At 46.7% G+C, this 18730-nt stretch overlaps 1 protein-coding gene across 13 annotated transcripts in view; it reads left to right on the top strand.

Moving 5' to 3' along the window:
* Nucleotides 1-18730, top strand: part of RAPGEF5 (Rap guanine nucleotide exchange factor 5) — a 203805-nt gene that overhangs the window by 172350 nt on the left and 12725 nt on the right. For 8 of the 13 annotated variants that reach the window (XM_059712536.1, XM_059712537.1, XM_059712532.1 and 5 more), the window contains 6 exons: nt 990-1087; nt 3898-4020; nt 5706-5884; nt 11301-11391; nt 14330-14380; nt 15200-15287. In XM_059712536.1, coding sequence (XP_059568519.1) covers nt 990-1087; nt 3898-4020; nt 5706-5884; nt 11301-11391; nt 14330-14380; nt 15200-15287 — 630 coding nt within the window. The remainder of the gene's footprint in view (nt 1-989; nt 1088-3897; nt 4021-5705; nt 5885-11300; nt 11392-14329; nt 14381-15199; nt 15288-18730) is intronic. The other 5 variants (XM_059712538.1, XM_059712534.1, XR_009454766.1 and 2 more) reach the window with 3 other exon arrangements.

The following is an 18730-nucleotide window of genomic DNA, read 5'->3' as shown; positions in this document are numbered from 1 at the left end:
TTGCTTTTGGTTTCAAAAAAAAAAAAAAAAAAAAAAAAAGCCAACTTACCAAAAGTAATGATCAGTGTTGGTCAGTGTATTAGAAAACAATTTGGCAGTTTGCACCGAAAACTTCAAAAATATTCATTCCCTTTGACCCAGTAATCCCACTACTGGGAACCTATCTTGAGAAAATCATCTATAAGCAGCCAAAGATTTATGCATGAGGATGTTGACTTCAGCAGTATATATTATGGCTGCGGTAATAATAGATCCCATTTATCAAGCCCCTGCTACATCCCAGGCCCTGTGCTAGGATTTAGCATACATCTTGCCATCTAATTTATATGACCAAAAAAATTAGAAAACCTGAAATGTTCAACAAAAGCGGGAAAATTAAATGATAGTATAATAGACTGTTATGGAACCAATTAAATATGACATGTAAATAATTTTGACAAATGGGTAAGTGCTTATAATAAAAATCAGAATATAAAACTATATAATCAAAAATATGTGTATTCATAATAAATATGTATGCATATGTATAAATAATTGCCACTATATGTATGTATATGAATTCTCTCTCTCTCTCTCTCTCTCTCTCTCTCTCTCTCTCTCTCTCTCTCTCTTTCTCTCTCTCTCTTACATAAAAATCAGAACAAAAGTATGCCTAAATGTTAACCAATATTCCCATCATATGGTTATCATAGAATGCTGGGGTTATGAGTAAATTGTACTTTCTCCCCTAAAATGTTCTGTGTTCCAAAGAGTGACTAAATATCATGAGACTCACAAGAGGATTCCTTCATGGATAGTGAGCAGTGATGGCCCTGCCCCCACAGTATCATTGGTGTCATTATAGAGACTACGCAGAACTCAATTCCATCTACTTTGCATCCTATTTCCTTTGAAATATTTTTCTTTGGTGCGTTTCACTCTTCAGATACACCTTGTATGCCTACTGCTGTTTGTGTGTTTCTAAATTACTTTTTTTTTTTTAAATATAGGAAAGCGTGAACTTCATCCCAATGACCTGGCCATCTCCAAATCCCTGGAAGCATCTGGCCGGATATATGTCTACCGGAAAGACCTGGCTGACACTTTGGTGAGGACCTTTAGCCTTGCACTTGAAACACACGGACACAGATGTCAGACTGAAAGCATACTTGTGTCTGTTTCATAATGAATGCCAGAAAAATACATTGAATTGTTTCCTCTTCTAGCCAACGATACACGTGTCGAGTAACATTGCCTTGGCAAATCAAAGACGCACAACTTGAGGAATTCTAAACCCTTCCTCAGTTAAATCCTCCTTCTCTCTGAGCCCCTGAAACAAGGGATTTGAGAACAGTGACTTCTTTACCAATGGATCTTAATTCCACATCTTCTTTTCTGGTGGACATGTGGAGAGTAGCCCAAGAGATGCACCCTGAGAGGATTTAAGGGAGAAACTCCATCCTTGGTTTGCATCCATTTGATGCACCTGGAGTGCACCCCTTTTCTTGAAGAAGGGGTGTCAGCCTTCCCCATGAAAAATGGTCTCATAACAGTGGGACCTCAGATGCCACTGAAGAGCGAGAGGTTAAGGAAATGTAGGAACCATACTGTAAGTTATTTCAGTTCAAATGTAAGAACATGGACACCTAAGTAGATGCTTGTTTCTAAAAACCTGTTTGGTTCTTTATGTATGGGAGTGTTCATTGCCCATAAGAAGTCCGTTTTGCCAGGTTGTGACTGTACCCTCTAGACTCCTGGTCCCCGGTCTGTGTCATGGAGTCACCCCTGGGCTGGGGCTGCCTAGCTGGCTCCTGGTGTACATATAATTGAAGAATGTATATGCCATGTAGGTAAATCAGACTGGCTTACAATAACACATGTTTTATGCTAAATTACCTACAGGATATCAAGCTACCATAATATGAGTCACTGTCATTTTGGATACTTATTACCAGACACATAGGTGCTGAGTAATTTATATACAATATCTCATTTGCCATCCCAGTAACCCTGTGGAGTGGGGAGAAGCTGAGTTGCTTACTCTAGCTTCCCACAATCAGGGAGGGGACAGTGCTAGGGTCGCTTCATTTATATTCGGCTCTAACTTGGGCCCTTTCCAGTTCTGAGCATCCCACAGGTCACTCGTCCTGTAATTCCATCGGTGACACACGACACACTGATGCTGCACGGCATCTCTGAGTAAATAATGAGACTGAGTGGACTTTACCCCTCCCCATGAAGGAGCACAATCTACTGTGTGGCTTTTCTGGGCTCCTGGTGATGAAGGGAACCTGCATTCCCAGAGCTCTCATCTCCTCTGCCAGGGCCAGCTGCAGAAGAGGAGAAGGCAGGGCCGAGTCGGGGTCCCAGTGGATGCTACAAAGTGCATTCGAAGATGAGCCAGACACCATCCTGCCCTTGAATGTTTCCCCCACCAACTCTGCACACCACCTAACATTTCCCCATTAGAATCATAGCTGTAGGTATTTTATCTCCAAAATAATTCAGTTGACAGGGGACATTGTAAAGGATGAATAGCACGTGAAACCACCAGTATCCACTATATTGTAGATAATATTCTTGGAAAGCAGGACTGGAGCCCTGGATGAATGGGATGGAGGAATACATAGAAAGCATTTCTCCGAGAGGGTGGTAGACAACCTTGAATAAACCGTAGGGCAGTACCAAGGGAAGGGGCATATTTAGGGAGAGAGTAGGAGGGGTTCAAGGCCATGTGAAAATATCCTTACGCCTCCAGCTCAGTGAGCAGAGGTTAGTGCTACTTCTCAACCCGTGGCTCTCCCTCCAAGTGTCTGCCATGCAGCCTGGTTTCCGTCTGGTCCCATCAGACAATCCCTGAGAAGCCTTGGCTTGTCCCCACCTCAGTGCCTCCATATCTGCATGTGCGTCCAGGCCATCCGCCCGGGCTGAGCTCCCCTCTGCCGCCCACTCTGGGGACAGGGGGACAATTTGTACCTTGACCTGCTCTGAGCAGAATCAAGTCTGTGGAAAAGCTCTGTGAAGGTCCTTTGCCATTCCTTTTTTAAATTAGAAAATTACTATTCATATATGTAAAAATTCTAAAATGCAAATAGTTTATTTTGCAGTTTAGAAACAGGTTAATTCCTGGAATCGGAGCGATTGCCTCCTTCCTGCGATGTCATGTAGTTTGCAAAGTCCCATTCTTTCTTTTCCGACTCAGTAACTATTTCATTAACTGCTCAAGTCCACCCTCCAATGGGAGTATCTCTATTTTAATTTAAAAATATCAAATATTTTGAAAAGAGGCCGAGTAATTTTTAATACATTTAACAGTGACAGTAGATTTAAAGTTGTGGTGACATTCAATAATTTCATGCCATATTTTAAGGAAGCACTGATACTTAAAATAATCCCCCACCACACGGCATAAATGAAGTCACTTTTATTTTATATTATTTCACGTTTAAATTGTGTTCGCTTCCCACGAGCGCTGTAACACAATGTGTGAACGTGTGTCTCACTAAGCACATTTCCTGTAGAAGCCGTGTCTGTCTTTATTGAAGTGCACCGTGACATTTCTTCTGTTTGTTTTTATACTCACCCTGCTGGCATATTAATTCCTACCAGAAGCCCAAGTAGCTTCAGAGCTTTTGCTTTCATTATGCTGTCTGCCCGGCAGTGTTTTATAATCAGATTTGTGCGGGCACGCACCGGGGAGGCAGGGGGCTGGCCAACTCATTGATCACGTTCTCCTCTTTGCAAGGCTGTTTCCTAAATTGGCTGTAACTCACTGAAGGTGAACAGACCGGGGGAAATATGAAGTGCCCTCAGACAAGACTGCTTTTCTGATCTGGGCTTCTAGTGCCTTTCCAGGGGCGGCCAGGGCAGTGTCGCACATCGAGGTCACTGAGGGTCCTTTTGCTTCTGTTGGTTTAGAACCCATTGGCAGAAAATGAGGAGTCCCAGCAAAGGCCGTTGAGGATCTTGGGGATGAACACTTGGGATCTTGCGCTGGAATTAATGAATTTTGATTGGAGTCTCTTCAATTCCATTCACGAGGTAAGGAAGGAGAGAAAAGATCAAATAAATGCTGGTGCTCTTTTAACTCTGAGTTCTTTTTTGAAGAATATTTGTGCATGTGACTAGGTGTTTAAAAGATCCATTATCTAGTGATAGCGTTATGCTAGAATATCATGGTCCAAAAAGATATTTGATATTTGATCCAGTCCGAGGAAAATCAAAATACTTGGTCATGCCTTCTTTGATCCTGGTACAATCATATGTTTGTAGAATGTAATTTAAACATGTCATGGTTTTATATGTATGGATAGATATGTATATATGTATATTATGTGTGTATGTGTGTGTGTATATATATATAGAGAGAGAGAGAGAGAGCGAGAGAGAGAGAGCTCTCTAATGGGGCTGAAGAACTATTTTGTATTTGATGCCTTTGATATTGATATTTGAATTTTTCCCATGAAGTTTATAATAGTTATACAAGAAGCATATGTATATTGTGTGTATATATGTGCACACACACTCATGCTTTTACATAAGAACATTCTATAAATTTAGACTATTCAGCAAGATGTCAAGTGCTTTCTTGAAAATTTTGAGGTATATTCCAAACTTTTACGTCCATCAACTTCTCCCTGGAGGATAGCTTATAACATTTATAAAGCAACAGGTTATGGGCAAAATGCTGCTGACAATGAGTGAAGGAGTTGAGCCCGTGGAAAGCTCACAGGCACCAGACGGCCAGCAGCGAGCAGCTCTGTGCTGCCCTTGCTTTGCCTTGTAGTGTCACCTTCACTATGAGGCAGCCTTTCCTCCTGCAGGAGGGACTCAGGCCCAGCGTGCTCCCTGAGCTTTGCTTTCAATTGGGAATAACTTCTAAGTGTCCTCATATCTGCTCATTAAATTTTCAACATGATGATCTGAATTTGAGCAAGTAGGGGAGTCATTCCCGCTCAATGACATGTGACCTTGGAAATGTTAATAGAACAGGATGCGTCCTGCGTAGGCAGTGGGAGGATGTGAATGACTTCTGTAGATACACACACCTCCATTTAGAAATAAGAATCTTCTATTGCTTTACATGGGAACAGTCCGTATATATAGTAAATAGTTACTGGTCTTGCTCAGATTTTTTTCATTTTGGACCGTGCTCTTTCTATTTAAGATTTGACACTGTCTTGGATCCGTGGCTCTCAAAGCCTGGGCATCCAGACCAGCATCATCAGCGCTGCCTGGAAACTTGTTAGAAATGGACATTTTTGTCCCTACCACAGACCACCTGAATCAGAGTCTGGTTGGGGGAAGGGAGGTGATCCTGATTCACACTAACCCCTTTGAGAACCCTTGCCTAGACTCTACCTGTGAGGGTCTAACGTGCATCTTAACAAGTACTATGATAGTATTTCATTTACACTAGAATTTGCCAACGTAACAAGTTTTGGATTTCATTCAGCCTGTGATTGAAACGTTGAATGTCTTAGATTTCCATGTAAAGGCACCATTCTTACATTCTCAAGAAATACATTTATATAAGAAGTCTAAGTGAACATTATTTAATGAGGCATCCCTAAAACTAAAGGGAAGTCGTTTCAAATTGAATATATTGTCGCATTAGTCCGATATGAGAATGGTTTCCAGAAAGAGCTTTTAAAGAGGGACTGAATTTTGTATCAACCTGACTTTGTGCTGGAAATAAACACTGGCATGACTACCTTTTCTTTCAGCAAGAGCTGATCTATTTCACATTCAGCAGACAAGGAAGTGGGGAGCACACCGCGAACCTCAGCCTCCTGCTCCAGCGCTGCAATGAGGTCCAGCTCTGGGTGGCCACGGAGATTCTGCTCTGCAGCCAGCTGGGCAAGCGGGTGCAGCTGGTGAAGAAGTTCATCAAAATCGCCGCCCAGTGAGTTCCTCATAGTAAAACCTGCAATTCCGCTCCGCTCCGCTCCTCTCCTTGCTGAGCACTGCTTCCCTTGTGGTGACAGGAAGGGTGGATGTAAACGTGTCACATTGGGTTAAGTGACCCAATGATTGGAAAGGTCTCTTCATGAATATTTATGACTCTGCATTTGAAGTATTTCTATTTTAAAGTGCAGTGGGGCCTTGACTTACGAGTTCAATTCGTTCCGTGATGGACCTTGTAACTCAACTTACTTATATGTCAAATCATAAAGTGAACGAGTGAGACACATGATTCCGGGCTGATGTTGTGGTGTTCACTGTGATGTTCGCTGCGCCAACTAGTGGTGGGGTATCTGAAGCTGGCTCGTAACCCAAATTTTAGCTCGCAACTCAAAGCAAAAAATCGGCCGAGGGACGGCTCGTATCTCGAAAAACTCGTTAGTCAGGACTCTCGTAAGTTAAGGCCCCACTGTACATATCAAAATCCCAGACTGAAGCCCTCTGCTCTGTGCTATGGAGCTAGTAAGCAGGCCGTGCACACATACCCATCCTGCTGCCAAATTGCCATGTGGCCCGGGAGCTACAGCAGCTTGGAAAATGGGGGAGGTGATGGGACGGGGTAACCATCACTGAGAATCAGGTGCTTCCGAGAATTCTGCTCTCAGCCTCCTGATGCCCACAGTGTGAACCTTACGAGCTTCTTAGCAGGCCCTACACTGGCTGGTCCCTCCTGGCCTCTGAGCCTCACCCCTTGCTGGGTGCACCCCATGCTGCAGCCACTCTGAATGGCTGTCTCTTTCCCAGGCACACCGTCCTCCAAGCATGGACATGTGTTGCGTCTGCTAAGAAGGGCCCTTTCCACCCCGCAGATTGCTGTCACTCTTTAAGATATAGGGCAAGTTTTTCTTTCTTCTTGACATCACTGAGTTTCAAATGAAAGGTCAACTACTACCCAGACCCCTCTCCCCTCCCCGCCTCCCCCCCCTCACCCCCCACACACACACTCATGCTTTGTTTCCTTTTTAAAAATGCCTTTATTATGTTTATTGAACTTACCTGTTTGTATAGGGCTCCTTCCCTGGGCTATGAGAGGCTCCAGGGGACAGGGACCAGTTCTAAGCAGTCATTGTGCTGGGAGCCTGGAAGCGGACTCAGTGACTAGCAGGGACTCCGTAAATGTGGGTGGAATGACATTTTAGTAACTTTCTGGGAGCATCTCTGCATATACCAGATCAGTGCCCTGAGACGCTCCTGGGACAGCTTCCCAATGGGAGCGGGCGGCAGGAGCCGGAATCTTTCCTGTTCCTTCTCCCTCCCAGCCTTTCCACTTTATTTCTCCTTTGGCTTCCAGAATAGTGTTTGTATCATTGTTCTGCATACATGTCAGACCAGCATTCAGGAAATACTTATTGATCACTCAGTATAGGTGCGGGTCCACGCAGGAACCGTGGGGAAATCAGACCGAGCCGACACCCCATTCCTGCCTGCGGGGGTTTGCAGTGTGCGGGTGCCGGGGCGGCGCTTCTATAACACAGGTGGCCAGCGTGCAGATTAGATCGGGGGAGTGTCACGGTGTGAGCTCACATTCTGGGGCTTTAAGGAGGGGAAGCTCACATACCAACAAGGCGGGAAGGAGGGTGTGGAAACATGTGAGGCTGCATTTGAATTCCGGGTAGAAGTGGACAGCTGTCCGTTCCCTGGGGGCAGAGCACACGTAGTCCAGGAAAGTACCCTGACCCAGTGGGACCCTCGCAGAGGGTGTTTGGAAGGAAGTTGTGGGAGATTCATCTGCAAAGGCCGATGGGACCAATCTGTAAAGGATTTTGAATTTCAGATGGAAGCGTTTGCACTGCCTGGAGGAGGCGGTAGGGGGTCACTGAAAATGTTTGTGCAGGAAGCGGGTGCTCGGAGTGGTCCCTCGGGAAGGCTGGCCTGAGAGTTGCGTGTAGACTGAACCGTAGGGAGAAGACCCCAGAGGCAGAGTGTTTCGTTTATTGGCGAGAGACAGTGGGAGTGCCTGACTTGGTTGGTGTGCCTGGAAAGGAAGGAGAGAAGGTAGCACAGAAGCCTTAATCTTGGGCTGCTCTTATGTTAAATGTTCCTCTTTTTTTTTTTTTTTTTTAATTTGGCCAGTACATTCCATAACAGCCTGTGAAATACCTAAAGGTGAGGCTCTTTTGAATAAAAAAAACCAAAAAACGTTCTTAAAATGCCAGTTACTTGGAGAAATGGGAGATTAATGTTCCAAGGAGTAAAATGACGCCACACAGCTCTCTTCTCAGTGTAAGATTATATGGATCCTCAGGGAAATGAAATCTGTTCACATCTTCTCCGTACGGCCCCATGATCTTGAATTATTTACGGTCCTGGTCTCTAACCCTGGCCCGTGGACTGGAATGGCAATAGAAACACGAAGTTAAATTCTTTATCATCACAGTGGTAGGGATAGCCTAGGGAAAACAATAATTTCCGTGATCACGAAGTGTTTTCCCTGCCTCAGGCATCCTATTTGCATATTCATGTCTCCCTTCCTTCTCACCATCCCATCCCCCACCCCTGTGGGTAGAGTAGATTTTATTCCCTCTCACAGACAAAGGAGTTTTGCTAAACTGGCATGTTTAGTGTCAGCCGGTCTGTTCTTATCATGGAATGAATGAACCTCGGTCACAGAGGAGTCCGGACTGGAATGGTATCCAATATTTGTATTGCATCAATTCTTCTTCTAGAGAAATCGTGTCTGTTTTAATTCTTTTTTCCTTTTCACAGAGTCAGATGTTAGTTATAGGTGCCTTTTTATTTTAAGTCTGAGTGAAAAAGAGATCTGGGCCAAGAAAATTATTTATGGAGGGCTAAACGATAAAAAGATGAGAATTATATCTAAGATCCCACATAGATAAATGATACTGAATAAAAAGAAGAAACCTTTTTATAATGAACTAGAGGGGGGGGTCCCTAGGCCTGGCCTGCGGGGATCAGGCTGAAACCAGCTCTCTCTGACATCCCCTAAGGGGTCCCAGATTGTGAAACGGCGGTTCTCAAGTGACGCACCCCAGAATCGGGCTCCCTCCTCTCTGGTTCCGGGTGCATCACCCAAGAACTGCAGCTGCCAAGTCACTGCAGCTTGGCAGCTCCTGCGTTGAGCTTCTGCCCCCGTTGGTCAGTGCACATCATAGCTACCAGTTGGATGGTCTAATGGTCAGATGGTCACTTAGGCTTTTATATATATATAGATAATAATAATCCATTTCCCCAAAAAGTCTGTTTCAACTCCAGTAAATGCCATCTGAATGGCTTGCTGCCTACCTGGTATTTGGGTGATGGGCAGAATGCAAAGCTGAAATAGACTATAATCGAGCCTTCAGGAACCTAATGTCTACTGGGGAGAGACAGACAAGAGGGGCCTCCGTGAGTGGTAATCAGGAGACCTGGAGTAAGGGAAAGCCTCCGGCCGAGGTCATCTGGCACCGGGATGGGACGGCTCCCACTGGTCACAGGGTACTCAGGGTCGTCATGTCCAGAGAGGGAGCCCTTTCAGCTCTGTCCAGTGGTGTGAAGTATCCAGGGCTGCAATGAGATAGAAAGGGTGCGAGTCAGTGGCCTTTAGACACCAGTGATGCTCAAGAACAGATGGATTCCTAAATCATAGATCAGGAAGTATCTCGTCTGTTTATTCCTGGAATATACCAAGCAGGGTCACCCGGGAGAAAGCTGACAGAAACCAGAGGAAGGGGCCAGTTGGACTGAGTTTCAGATCCTCTTGCCTACCAAGAGGCAGAGTCCAGAGCTGGACAGGAAGACTACCAGAGGGACTGACCGTGCCATGGAGACTCGGCAGTGGGGCCTGCAGGGCCGAGTTCACCCCAGATGTCCTACACACTGGGTGTGGAGGCAGCAGTGCCTGTCCAGGTTCCAGTGTTGATGAGTAGAATCTCCGAGTGCCCCCAGTATGGCTCTCAGCTATGCTGGGCGGCACCCGGTCCGGAGGCTGGCCCCAGGAGCAGTCAGTTCAGCAGGACCTGCCCCGGAGTAGCCAGCGGTGTCTTTAGCAGCCCGGCCATTTTCCTGATTCAGAACTGGATGTTCTTACACAGTTTGCGCACCTAGAACTGGGTATCGTTTGGGGAGACAGAAGTGTTGAATGTGTCAAGAACTTTTCAAGTCATGATCGCTTTTGACCAATGGTGGAATGCGTGGAAGTCTAACGTAATAAAAAAAATCATCAATAGAGTCAGAAGTTTTATACACAAAGATAGTCATCGTAGCATTTTGTATTGAATTGAATTGATTGAAAATAATTTAAATGTCAACAACAGGGGAGTGAGTAAGCAAGTTATGAAATATGTTCCTGATAAAGTGTTACATAGCCATTAATGGTGGTAGTGAAGAATGCACAATGTACAATTTAACACGGTCTATAACTGAAAGAGCGACATACAAAGTCACACATGCACTGTTCCCAAATTCCACCTGAGGCATTGATGGAGGCGTCGGGGAGAGATGGCTCAGACACTCGGTATTTTTCCTGCACTCAGCTTACTGCTGAGCACGCTCATATTTTTCATGTTTAATTATCAAGCGAAGCTAATTTCTTAATTTTAAAGACTTGCCTCAGAGAAGTTGTTTTCTAATGAGTCCCAGGCAACGGAGTGTCTAGAACTCCAGGCTGCTGTGGCTGACCGGACGCCCAGCCTCCGTCTGCTGTTCCGGACGTCCTCAGCCGGCTGTGAATGTTGGTGGGATTTTGACCAATTAAGTCAAAGGCAAGGTTGACATCATGCACAACAGATAACCTTGCAGAGTGAATGGAGCTCAGCAAGGTCTCATTTTGCATGTTATCTCCTTCGCTCTCTAAATGAGGCAGTATCCTCATAGTATGGGTCATATTTTACGTATATCCAGACTATAGTAGTAATTTCGTGGATAGCAAAGAAGGTATGTCTGAGTGTAATGGGAGGGGCCGCTTAGACCTGTGAAGGGAGAGGGGCTTGTCTCTCAAAAAATGGACAGCTTGCTGATGAAAGGGACGGAACTGGAGAGCTAGCATGATGAGGGTATGGTATATATAGAGGAAGACGAGTTGGAGAATTTTCAGTTGAAACTGTAAATGCATCCAAAAAGATGGTTAAAAAGGAGGAAGTTTTTGAAGTGTCAGAAGGTACCAGAGCATAGATCTTCTCCTAAAGATAAGCAAGGATGGGGTGAAGCCTTTGAAATCAGTTCATTTCTGTGAGAAACGTTGGCGGGGACACCACCCTCCCACTGGGGTGCTCACAGCGTGTGGGGGCTACAGAGCAGGGCCCAGCCCTGCCCTTGAGGTTGAACTCTGGCCTCAGGGAGTATTTTCACTTGTGTCTTTTGCGATCACCTGGAGAAAGGATGTTGCCTCAAAGTGCCTTCTGCTTTCTTTTATGCCGCAGCTGCAAAGCCCAGAGGAACCTGAATTCTTTCTTTGCTATTGTGATGGGTCTCAACACCGCTTCTGTCAGCCGGCTGTCGCAGACGTGGGAGGTGAGCCTTGGGGTCCTCACAGAGAGGGGAGTGGGAGGGAGAGATAAAGCTGAACGGGAGACGGGCCCGCAAAAAGCCTTTGTTTACAATGCGTAAATTGATTTAAAGGGTTTACATAAAAAATAATGTGTCCAGTTGGGAGGGACTGTTTTAATCAACTGGTCTTCAAAACGGTTGTGTAATGTGTACGAAAGCGATGAGAACTGTAAAATGACCCCTGCAGATTTGGTCTTCCTCGGCTCTTCCCTGAGGTGGCATGGGTACCAATGGTGGTCCTTTCAAATGCTCACCTGCTGGCCGTGTGTCCAGAAGTCTGTTGGCTGAGACGCTGACGAATTAAGCTTCCGGGCCTCACACTTGCTGGGCCCCTGGCAGTGTGTTCACATGGACAATATACATCTTTGTAAAATTTGCAAAAGTAAAGTAATTTTGTATTGATTTTCTTAAAGAGGGCCCACAAAATGCTATACGTTTCAGGCCTCCCAAATCCTGGTTCTGCTTCTGTTGCTGTTATATGATGAAGCCTGTTTAGGCCCACAAAAGTGAGCCCAAGTTCTCAAACATGGACTTGAAGGGTATATGTGGGAAGAGCTGCAGTTGGGGCGTCCCTCTTGAGCCAGGCACTGAGGTGGGGCTCTTCTCTCCTTGGGCTTTTGTTTCCTTCACTCCCTGTTCCCTGCTGATTGCCCACTTCACTCTGTGGACCATACGCCCCCTCACCCCTTCTCTTTAGCCCCCTCCTCCCGGCTCCAGCCTGCATGTGTTCACTTCGGTCTCCTTGGCCTCTCTCCATCTTCCCAGGTTCAGCTCTGATCAGTAACTGCTCATTCCCTTCGTGGGTCCCAGTGCAAACTCCTGTGGGAGAGAAGCCGTTAGGCCCTGTTCCTTTTCTTACATTAGGTCTCAGCGTAGGTCTCAGGGCAACCTGCAGGTTCACTTTCTGTGGGTCAGGGAGATGCCCTGACGGAAGGCACCGGGGTGGGTGGCCTGAGGGTCGGGGCCAGTGCCCCTTAAGAAGGTTCAAAGAAAGAAACGAAAGGCTTGCCTGCTCTGGCGAAGCAAACGAGACCGTGTGTGCACATCGTAAGATGAAGGAGGTGGGCGGCCAATGCCCCGGTCGACCAGAGGAGGAACAGATGGCTGGCAAGGGCTAAAGGCGAGTGGAATTTGAGTTAAACCTGGAAAAAAGCTTTGCTTTGCAAGCACTGGGGGGAGAAATGAAATCCAAACCATGTGCATCCCTTGAGCACATTGGCTGCCTACTTTGTGCACGGCGCTGCCCCTTCACCTTGGCAGAAGGAGGGCGGTCAGACAGATGGGAACAGAGGGGCTCTGATGGAGGAGGTGCTGAACCAAGTCCAGTCGGACCGCAGAGGAGCAAGTAGAAGACTCATTCTGCCTCCCAGGAGCGAGAAGACTCTACAGAGAAGCTCTGAGAAGCAGGGGCTTAGAGGTTGAGTTGGGAGTTGCTGGGGGTTGGGGTGGGCACCAAGCAGAAGTGACCCTGGGACCGTTAGGCCTGCTGACGAGTGAGCACACGGTCCCCAATAGGGAAAGGAGCAGATTTAAAGGAATAGAACGGGGTCAGCCAGCTCTGCAGGTGAGGGGCCAGACAGCAAATGTGTGTAGGCTGTGTAGGCCTTTCGGTCTCTATTTCGGGGACTCCACTCTGCCACTGCAGTGCAAGAGTCAGCACAAGGTGTATGTAAATGAGTGGGCGTGGCCACATTCCAGTACAGCGTTATTTACAAGAGCAGGCTGTGAACCGGATTTGGCCCATTCATGGCTGACCCCTGGAGGTGACCAGTTTGGCTCTGAGTTTGAGGAGCCACTGGGACATTCATGTGTCATGTCCAACAGACTAAGATTTGCAGCTCGGAAGAACGGTGGGAGTAAGTTGCAGATGGCTGCATTTTGCCTTTTCTCATTTGATTTGTCCTCCATTCATGAATATAGGTGTGTCTGTATCACAGTAGTTTCCAAACATATTAAACTGTCTGTGTGCTGTGCTAAACGGAGTCCAAATTCAAAACCATCAAATTGAAACGTCTATTTCTAAATAACTTACAAGTCTAATTACTGTAGGGTTTGCTTCCATGACTTTGATGTGTTTTGGAAGCGGAAAGCCCCACCGATCTCTTCCAGAACATGGGCGCTGGCATGCATGGCTGGAATTTGTTAAGCACCAACCATGAACTGTGCGCTTCGTAGGCTTTGTCTCCACGTCTGTCGGAGGACTTTGAGACTCACACCAAACCACACAGCCAGCAAGGGGCGGAGGCAGAACTCAGAGGCAGACCGTCTGCTGACCACGTCAGTGTGGAAGGCACCCAGCTTTGCACGTAGCTGACCACGTGACAGGCGGCTGGGAAACCCCGGCTCTTCTTCCTCAGGCCCGAAGCTGTGATGGGGAGGATGGCATATCCGCTGTCACTTACACGCCGCCTGTCCGTGTGGCTGATCTTTGTAACCCAGTCATTCTACCTGTCAAAGTGCAGGCTTCGTCACGGAGGGTTTCACAGCCTTGCACTCGCTAGCCCTCTGCGGTGAGACATCATTATTTCATTTACACAGAAAATGTCAGCTGACATTATTATTCCCAATCAGCAAGACTATTTAAGAAGATGAAGGTAGAATATGGACTGAAATCCAAGTGTTTATTAAAAATGGAATGTCTAACCAGCCCGATGCCGGCCACGTGGCTGTTACGTATTTTAAACTGGTTTTCGCCACATTCCCGAGCGATGCACAGCCACAGCCACATTACGGGGTGATGAAAACCGCCGACGGGGAGCAGTCAGGGTAGAGCCACGTGAGAGATTTACGTGCAGAGCCACGGCACACGTCAGCACAACTTCATGAACCCTTCCCCGGTCGCCTCTCAAAATAGCTGACCTCTTTGACCTTTCTGTGTGTGTTTTTTTGTCTTTGTTTTTAGAAAATCCCTGGGAAGTTTAAGAAACTTTTCTCTGAACTTGAAAGTTTAACAGTAAGTAGTTGACCCAGAGGGGACTTATCCTTCCAATGAGTTGCCAGCGTCTGATTGTCTTCTAGATTCCAGTGGGGGGGCGGGGGGGGACAGGAAGAGGGGGACCTGCACTCCATTGGGGCAGGTAGTTAGACACACACGTTCACCCGCCCTGAACATGTAGCTTTGCTTCTTATGAAGTGAAGCAAGTACACGGTTAACGCTGCTTCTCCGTGGAACACAGCACTGAGAATGGCCCTTTGGCATGGTCTTCAGCAGGCAGATTGTTACGTGCGGCCCATCTCCAAGCCTAGGAAGTGCACGGGTGTAAGTTTAGTGTGCAGTCGCTGGCTTATGCATCCTTCTCTTGTCCTCTTACCATTTCTTAGGCTCAGGTACAAAATGTATCATAGTTTCTTTTCAGAACACAGTAAGGCGGTTCTCTTATGCTCGCTGCATTGTCTGTGCATCACGAGGGCACTTTTCTGTGCCGTGTCCCTGACAAAAGACACCACGGTTTCCTCACGACAGAAATTATGCGGAGGAGACTGTACTCACAGAACTGACTCGAGGAAAAGAATAGGGCCATCAAAAGGTGTCTCTCTCTCTTGCAGCCACTTCCCGTCATTGTAAACCAATAAGCTGGCTTTCACTCATTACCTAGATTTCCTGCCCTAATTTAGTGAGTTTATTTCCCTAGGAAACCTTTGTCCCCTTCGTTCTTAGGGAAGACGTCTCCATATCCAAATCATGTCCAAATTGCATAGCAACGTGGGCTGAGAGCTGTTTCTATAGCAGATTGATTTTTTCTTTCTCTTTGTGATCCGCTTGGCCGCGCAGGATCCCTCCCTGAACCACAAAGCCTACAGAGATGCGTTCAAAAAGATGAAGCCGCCCAAAATCCCGTTCATGCCCTTACTGCTCAAAGGTAACGACTTTTTCTCTTCTGCTTGTAATTCCATCTTCCAGAAATGCATCGTTATAACTGTAGAGGACAACAACAACAACAACAAAAGAGGGCTCAGTTTATCACTTTAGAGTAATTTCGACATTCAGAACTAACAGAGTTTCCCTGTGGTTGCTTTTCAAATGCGCTGTTATTTCTGAGATGCCTAAAATACGGACTTACACATGAGCAGGCAGCAGAGTATTTTCTCCGACGCACAGAATTTAGGGCTGGAAACTGTTGTGTGTTTACTTCACCTGCTCCTATGCACTGTTTATTTTTCTGTGAGTTTACAATCCACTCAATTCAACCGAGACCAGGCTGGCATGCAGGACCCCAGAGGCAGTCAGTTGGGCTCTACGTTGGCAGCCCCAGTTTCAGAGCCGCAGCCCACACCTGCCATGTGGGGCACAGGCGGGTCAGGGTCAGGACACGCTTGCTTCTTTCCAGGAGGGGCGTCCGCTGGGGAAGAATGTGACCACTCCAGGTGAGTCTGCTGACTTCTCTGTGGAGCAGCAAATGACGCCTCATGAGACATGTTTGCTAAATGTGCTGATGAGGTCTCAGCGGTCCTTTCACACCAGAGAATTCATGCAGGGGAAGCTCATTTCAATCTGGCCCATGCTCCTGACCTCGTACATGTCCTACCTGTGAGTTTTCCACAGGGGGTTTGCTCTCTTTTCTTACTGATTTGAGAAGAGAGAGTGAAACATCGATATGAGAGAGAAACATTGATCGGTTGCCTCCCACACATACCCCAGCCCAGTTTCGAATCCGAAACCTAGGTATGTGCCCTGACTGGGACCAAACCTGCCACCTCTTGTTGTACAGGACATGCTCCAGCCAACTGAGCCATCCGGCCAGGGTGGATTTGGTCATTTTTCTTGGCATATTGTGATTTCTTGAAAGGATTTTATAGAAACACTCTTTTCTTTTTACATAGCCTCTGCTCTTTGGCTGGGCCCGGTCCCCATGACTGGGTCCTTAGATGTGAATCTGGAAATGAGTTACCTGGAGCTGGAGGGCTGGCTGGCCTGACCATCCTCCGCTGCCTCCCCCTTCACCTGCCTACCCCTTTGCCCGCCCCATGGGCGAAGCTGGTATCCCCTCTTCGGCTTCTCTCAGGAACAGCGGAGCTTGGAGAATTACTGAGTTGCTATTCACTCTTGCAGCTACTCATTTGGTCTTCATCTGGCATAAAGCAAGCATCTCTGTGAAACCATAAAGACAATAATCTATTAGAACAATTGAGAGGTGCACAGACACTTCATCCACCCTGAAAAGAGTCCACTAAATGTACCTGGATGGAAAAGGAGAGATTGTAATAGCAAAATAACTGAAAGGGACCTTTGGTCCTCCACATTTATTTCCTTTTATTCAGGCTTATGATTTTTATTTGCAAATGAGCCACATCCAGCGGGAGAGCAGGAGTGGCAGGAGGAGGAACACAGGCTCATTTAGACACAAATAGGAAAAATAGTGAGGACAGCTCTTAGAAAGGAATGACTTTAGGAATTTAAACTTTGAAACAGATGTTTTTAAGGTAATGAGGAATTACCTGGCAATGCCCCCTAACTTAATCAGATATGAGCAGAGCTTTCTGCTGTTTAGTGGTGATTTTCCCCAAAAACTACTTAATGCAGTCAGGTGTCTCACACCTACAACTTAGCTCGGATGCAATTTTCTGCTCCACTGAGCTTATCGAGACCTCCTTGTTGGCAGCACAACAAATTACCCATTTTTTTTCTACTGAATAGACATCACCGATTCGCTCTAGGAAATTTAAACGCATTTTTCTTTTTTTCGTTAGAAGTTTTTCTTGAGTTAAATAAGCACTTATTTTTCCTTCACATTAATTGTTTGTGATTACAAGAATAAACATCATTAGCAGTCTTTTGTATTTAAAGCTGCCATTTTTGTCTGAAATACTTTCCAAAGGAAAATAGGATGAAAATTTGAAATATGTATATATCATGCCTGAGAATAAGACATTTTGGAAAATATAAACTACATTAATGGTTAGGCTTTTTTTAACTACAAAATTATTTTAAAAGTTGCAATAAACTACTTTAGAAAACACACACACACACACACACACACACACCACCCCACCTGTGCTCACTGCTTTGGGTCCTTTTAGTTAGAGTAAAGGGACTGGACTGAACTTGTTGGGTATTAGGAAGGGCTAGGCTTCCCATCTCGCATTCTTCGAGGTCCTCAGTACCCAACAAGCCTGCAGATTATGAAGTAACCACATAGCCTGAGGCTCCTACCAGCCTTCAGCTTTCCTGCATTCCAGTTGAATTTCTTTTTTTCTTTTTTTAAAATATATTTTATTGATTTTTTACAGAGAGGAAGGGAGAGAGATAGAGAGTTAGAAACATCAATGAGAGAGAAACATCTATCAGCTGCCTCCTGCAAATTTCCCACTGGGGATGTGCCCGCAACCCAGGTACATGCCCTTGACCGGAATCAAACCTGGGACCTTTCAGTCCGCAGGCCGACGCTCTATCCATTGAGCCAAACTGGTTTCGGCAACCAGTTGAATTTCTTGCCTTTTGATATACTCCCCCTCCCCCCCGCCCCCCGCCACTGTGGTGTGGACTCTGTTAAGAAAGCGGGAAACCCTACAGAAGTGTTGAGGCTCACGGTCCCAAGCAGCTGAATAGTCTGTAGAAAGTGGTGTTTTTGGAGATGGTGGTCCCCTCCCACGGAGGGAATACCCGACAGGTGTGTGAAGGTACACTGAGTCGCTGTGGGTTGTGTACATGCCTTAGAGTCGGATCAGTGTTGCAGTTTTGTGGGGTATTTAACTAAAAGGAATGGCGGGGCGCTTGTGTGTGTCTTCTCTCTCTCCTACTTGCCGTCTCTTCAGATGGGCCTTTCACCCGCAGTTCTGTGCTGTGAAGTGTTCGGAGTGTGTCCGGGTGACTCCGGTTATAAGGGGCCTGGCACGTGCCATTCCCACCCAGTGTCTGAGCTCAGCCACCTCCTGGCTTATCTCTCACACCTTTCCCATCACTCCTCTGCCACGCAAAAGGGTCCGAACCCTCAGTCACCTGAACCCCCTTCTCCTGGCTCTCCTCCCTCCCCACCTGCCAGAAGCTTCCGGGCCTTATTCCCATCAGCATCTGCCCGCCCGCCCCGCCCTCAGAGAGCAGCCCTCTCCGCTGCTCCCCTGACAAGTCCTGAGATGGAGGGTAAGTGAGGCCCCCAGGAAGAGGAGCCGTGGCTGCAGGCGCCCCCTGTGCCGGGAACCCGGCACGTTGACTGTGACGGGTTGTAAGAAACGTCTAGTCCCTCCAGCGGGTGAGGTGCCAGAGGGACAGTGGTGAGGGCACCGGGCTCCCCGGGTTGGAATCCTGGCTGTGACGTGCAGAGCTGTGAGCGTGGGACAGCTGTGCATGTTCTTTGGACCAGTGTTT

The sequence above is a fragment of the Myotis daubentonii genome, chromosome 10 (assembly GCF_963259705.1).
Source record: "Myotis daubentonii chromosome 10, mMyoDau2.1, whole genome shotgun sequence".
NCBI lineage: Eukaryota > Metazoa > Chordata > Mammalia > Chiroptera > Vespertilionidae > Myotis > Myotis daubentonii.
Note: the sequence above shows the minus strand (reverse complement) of the source record. Positions and strands in the feature narration are given on the sequence as shown.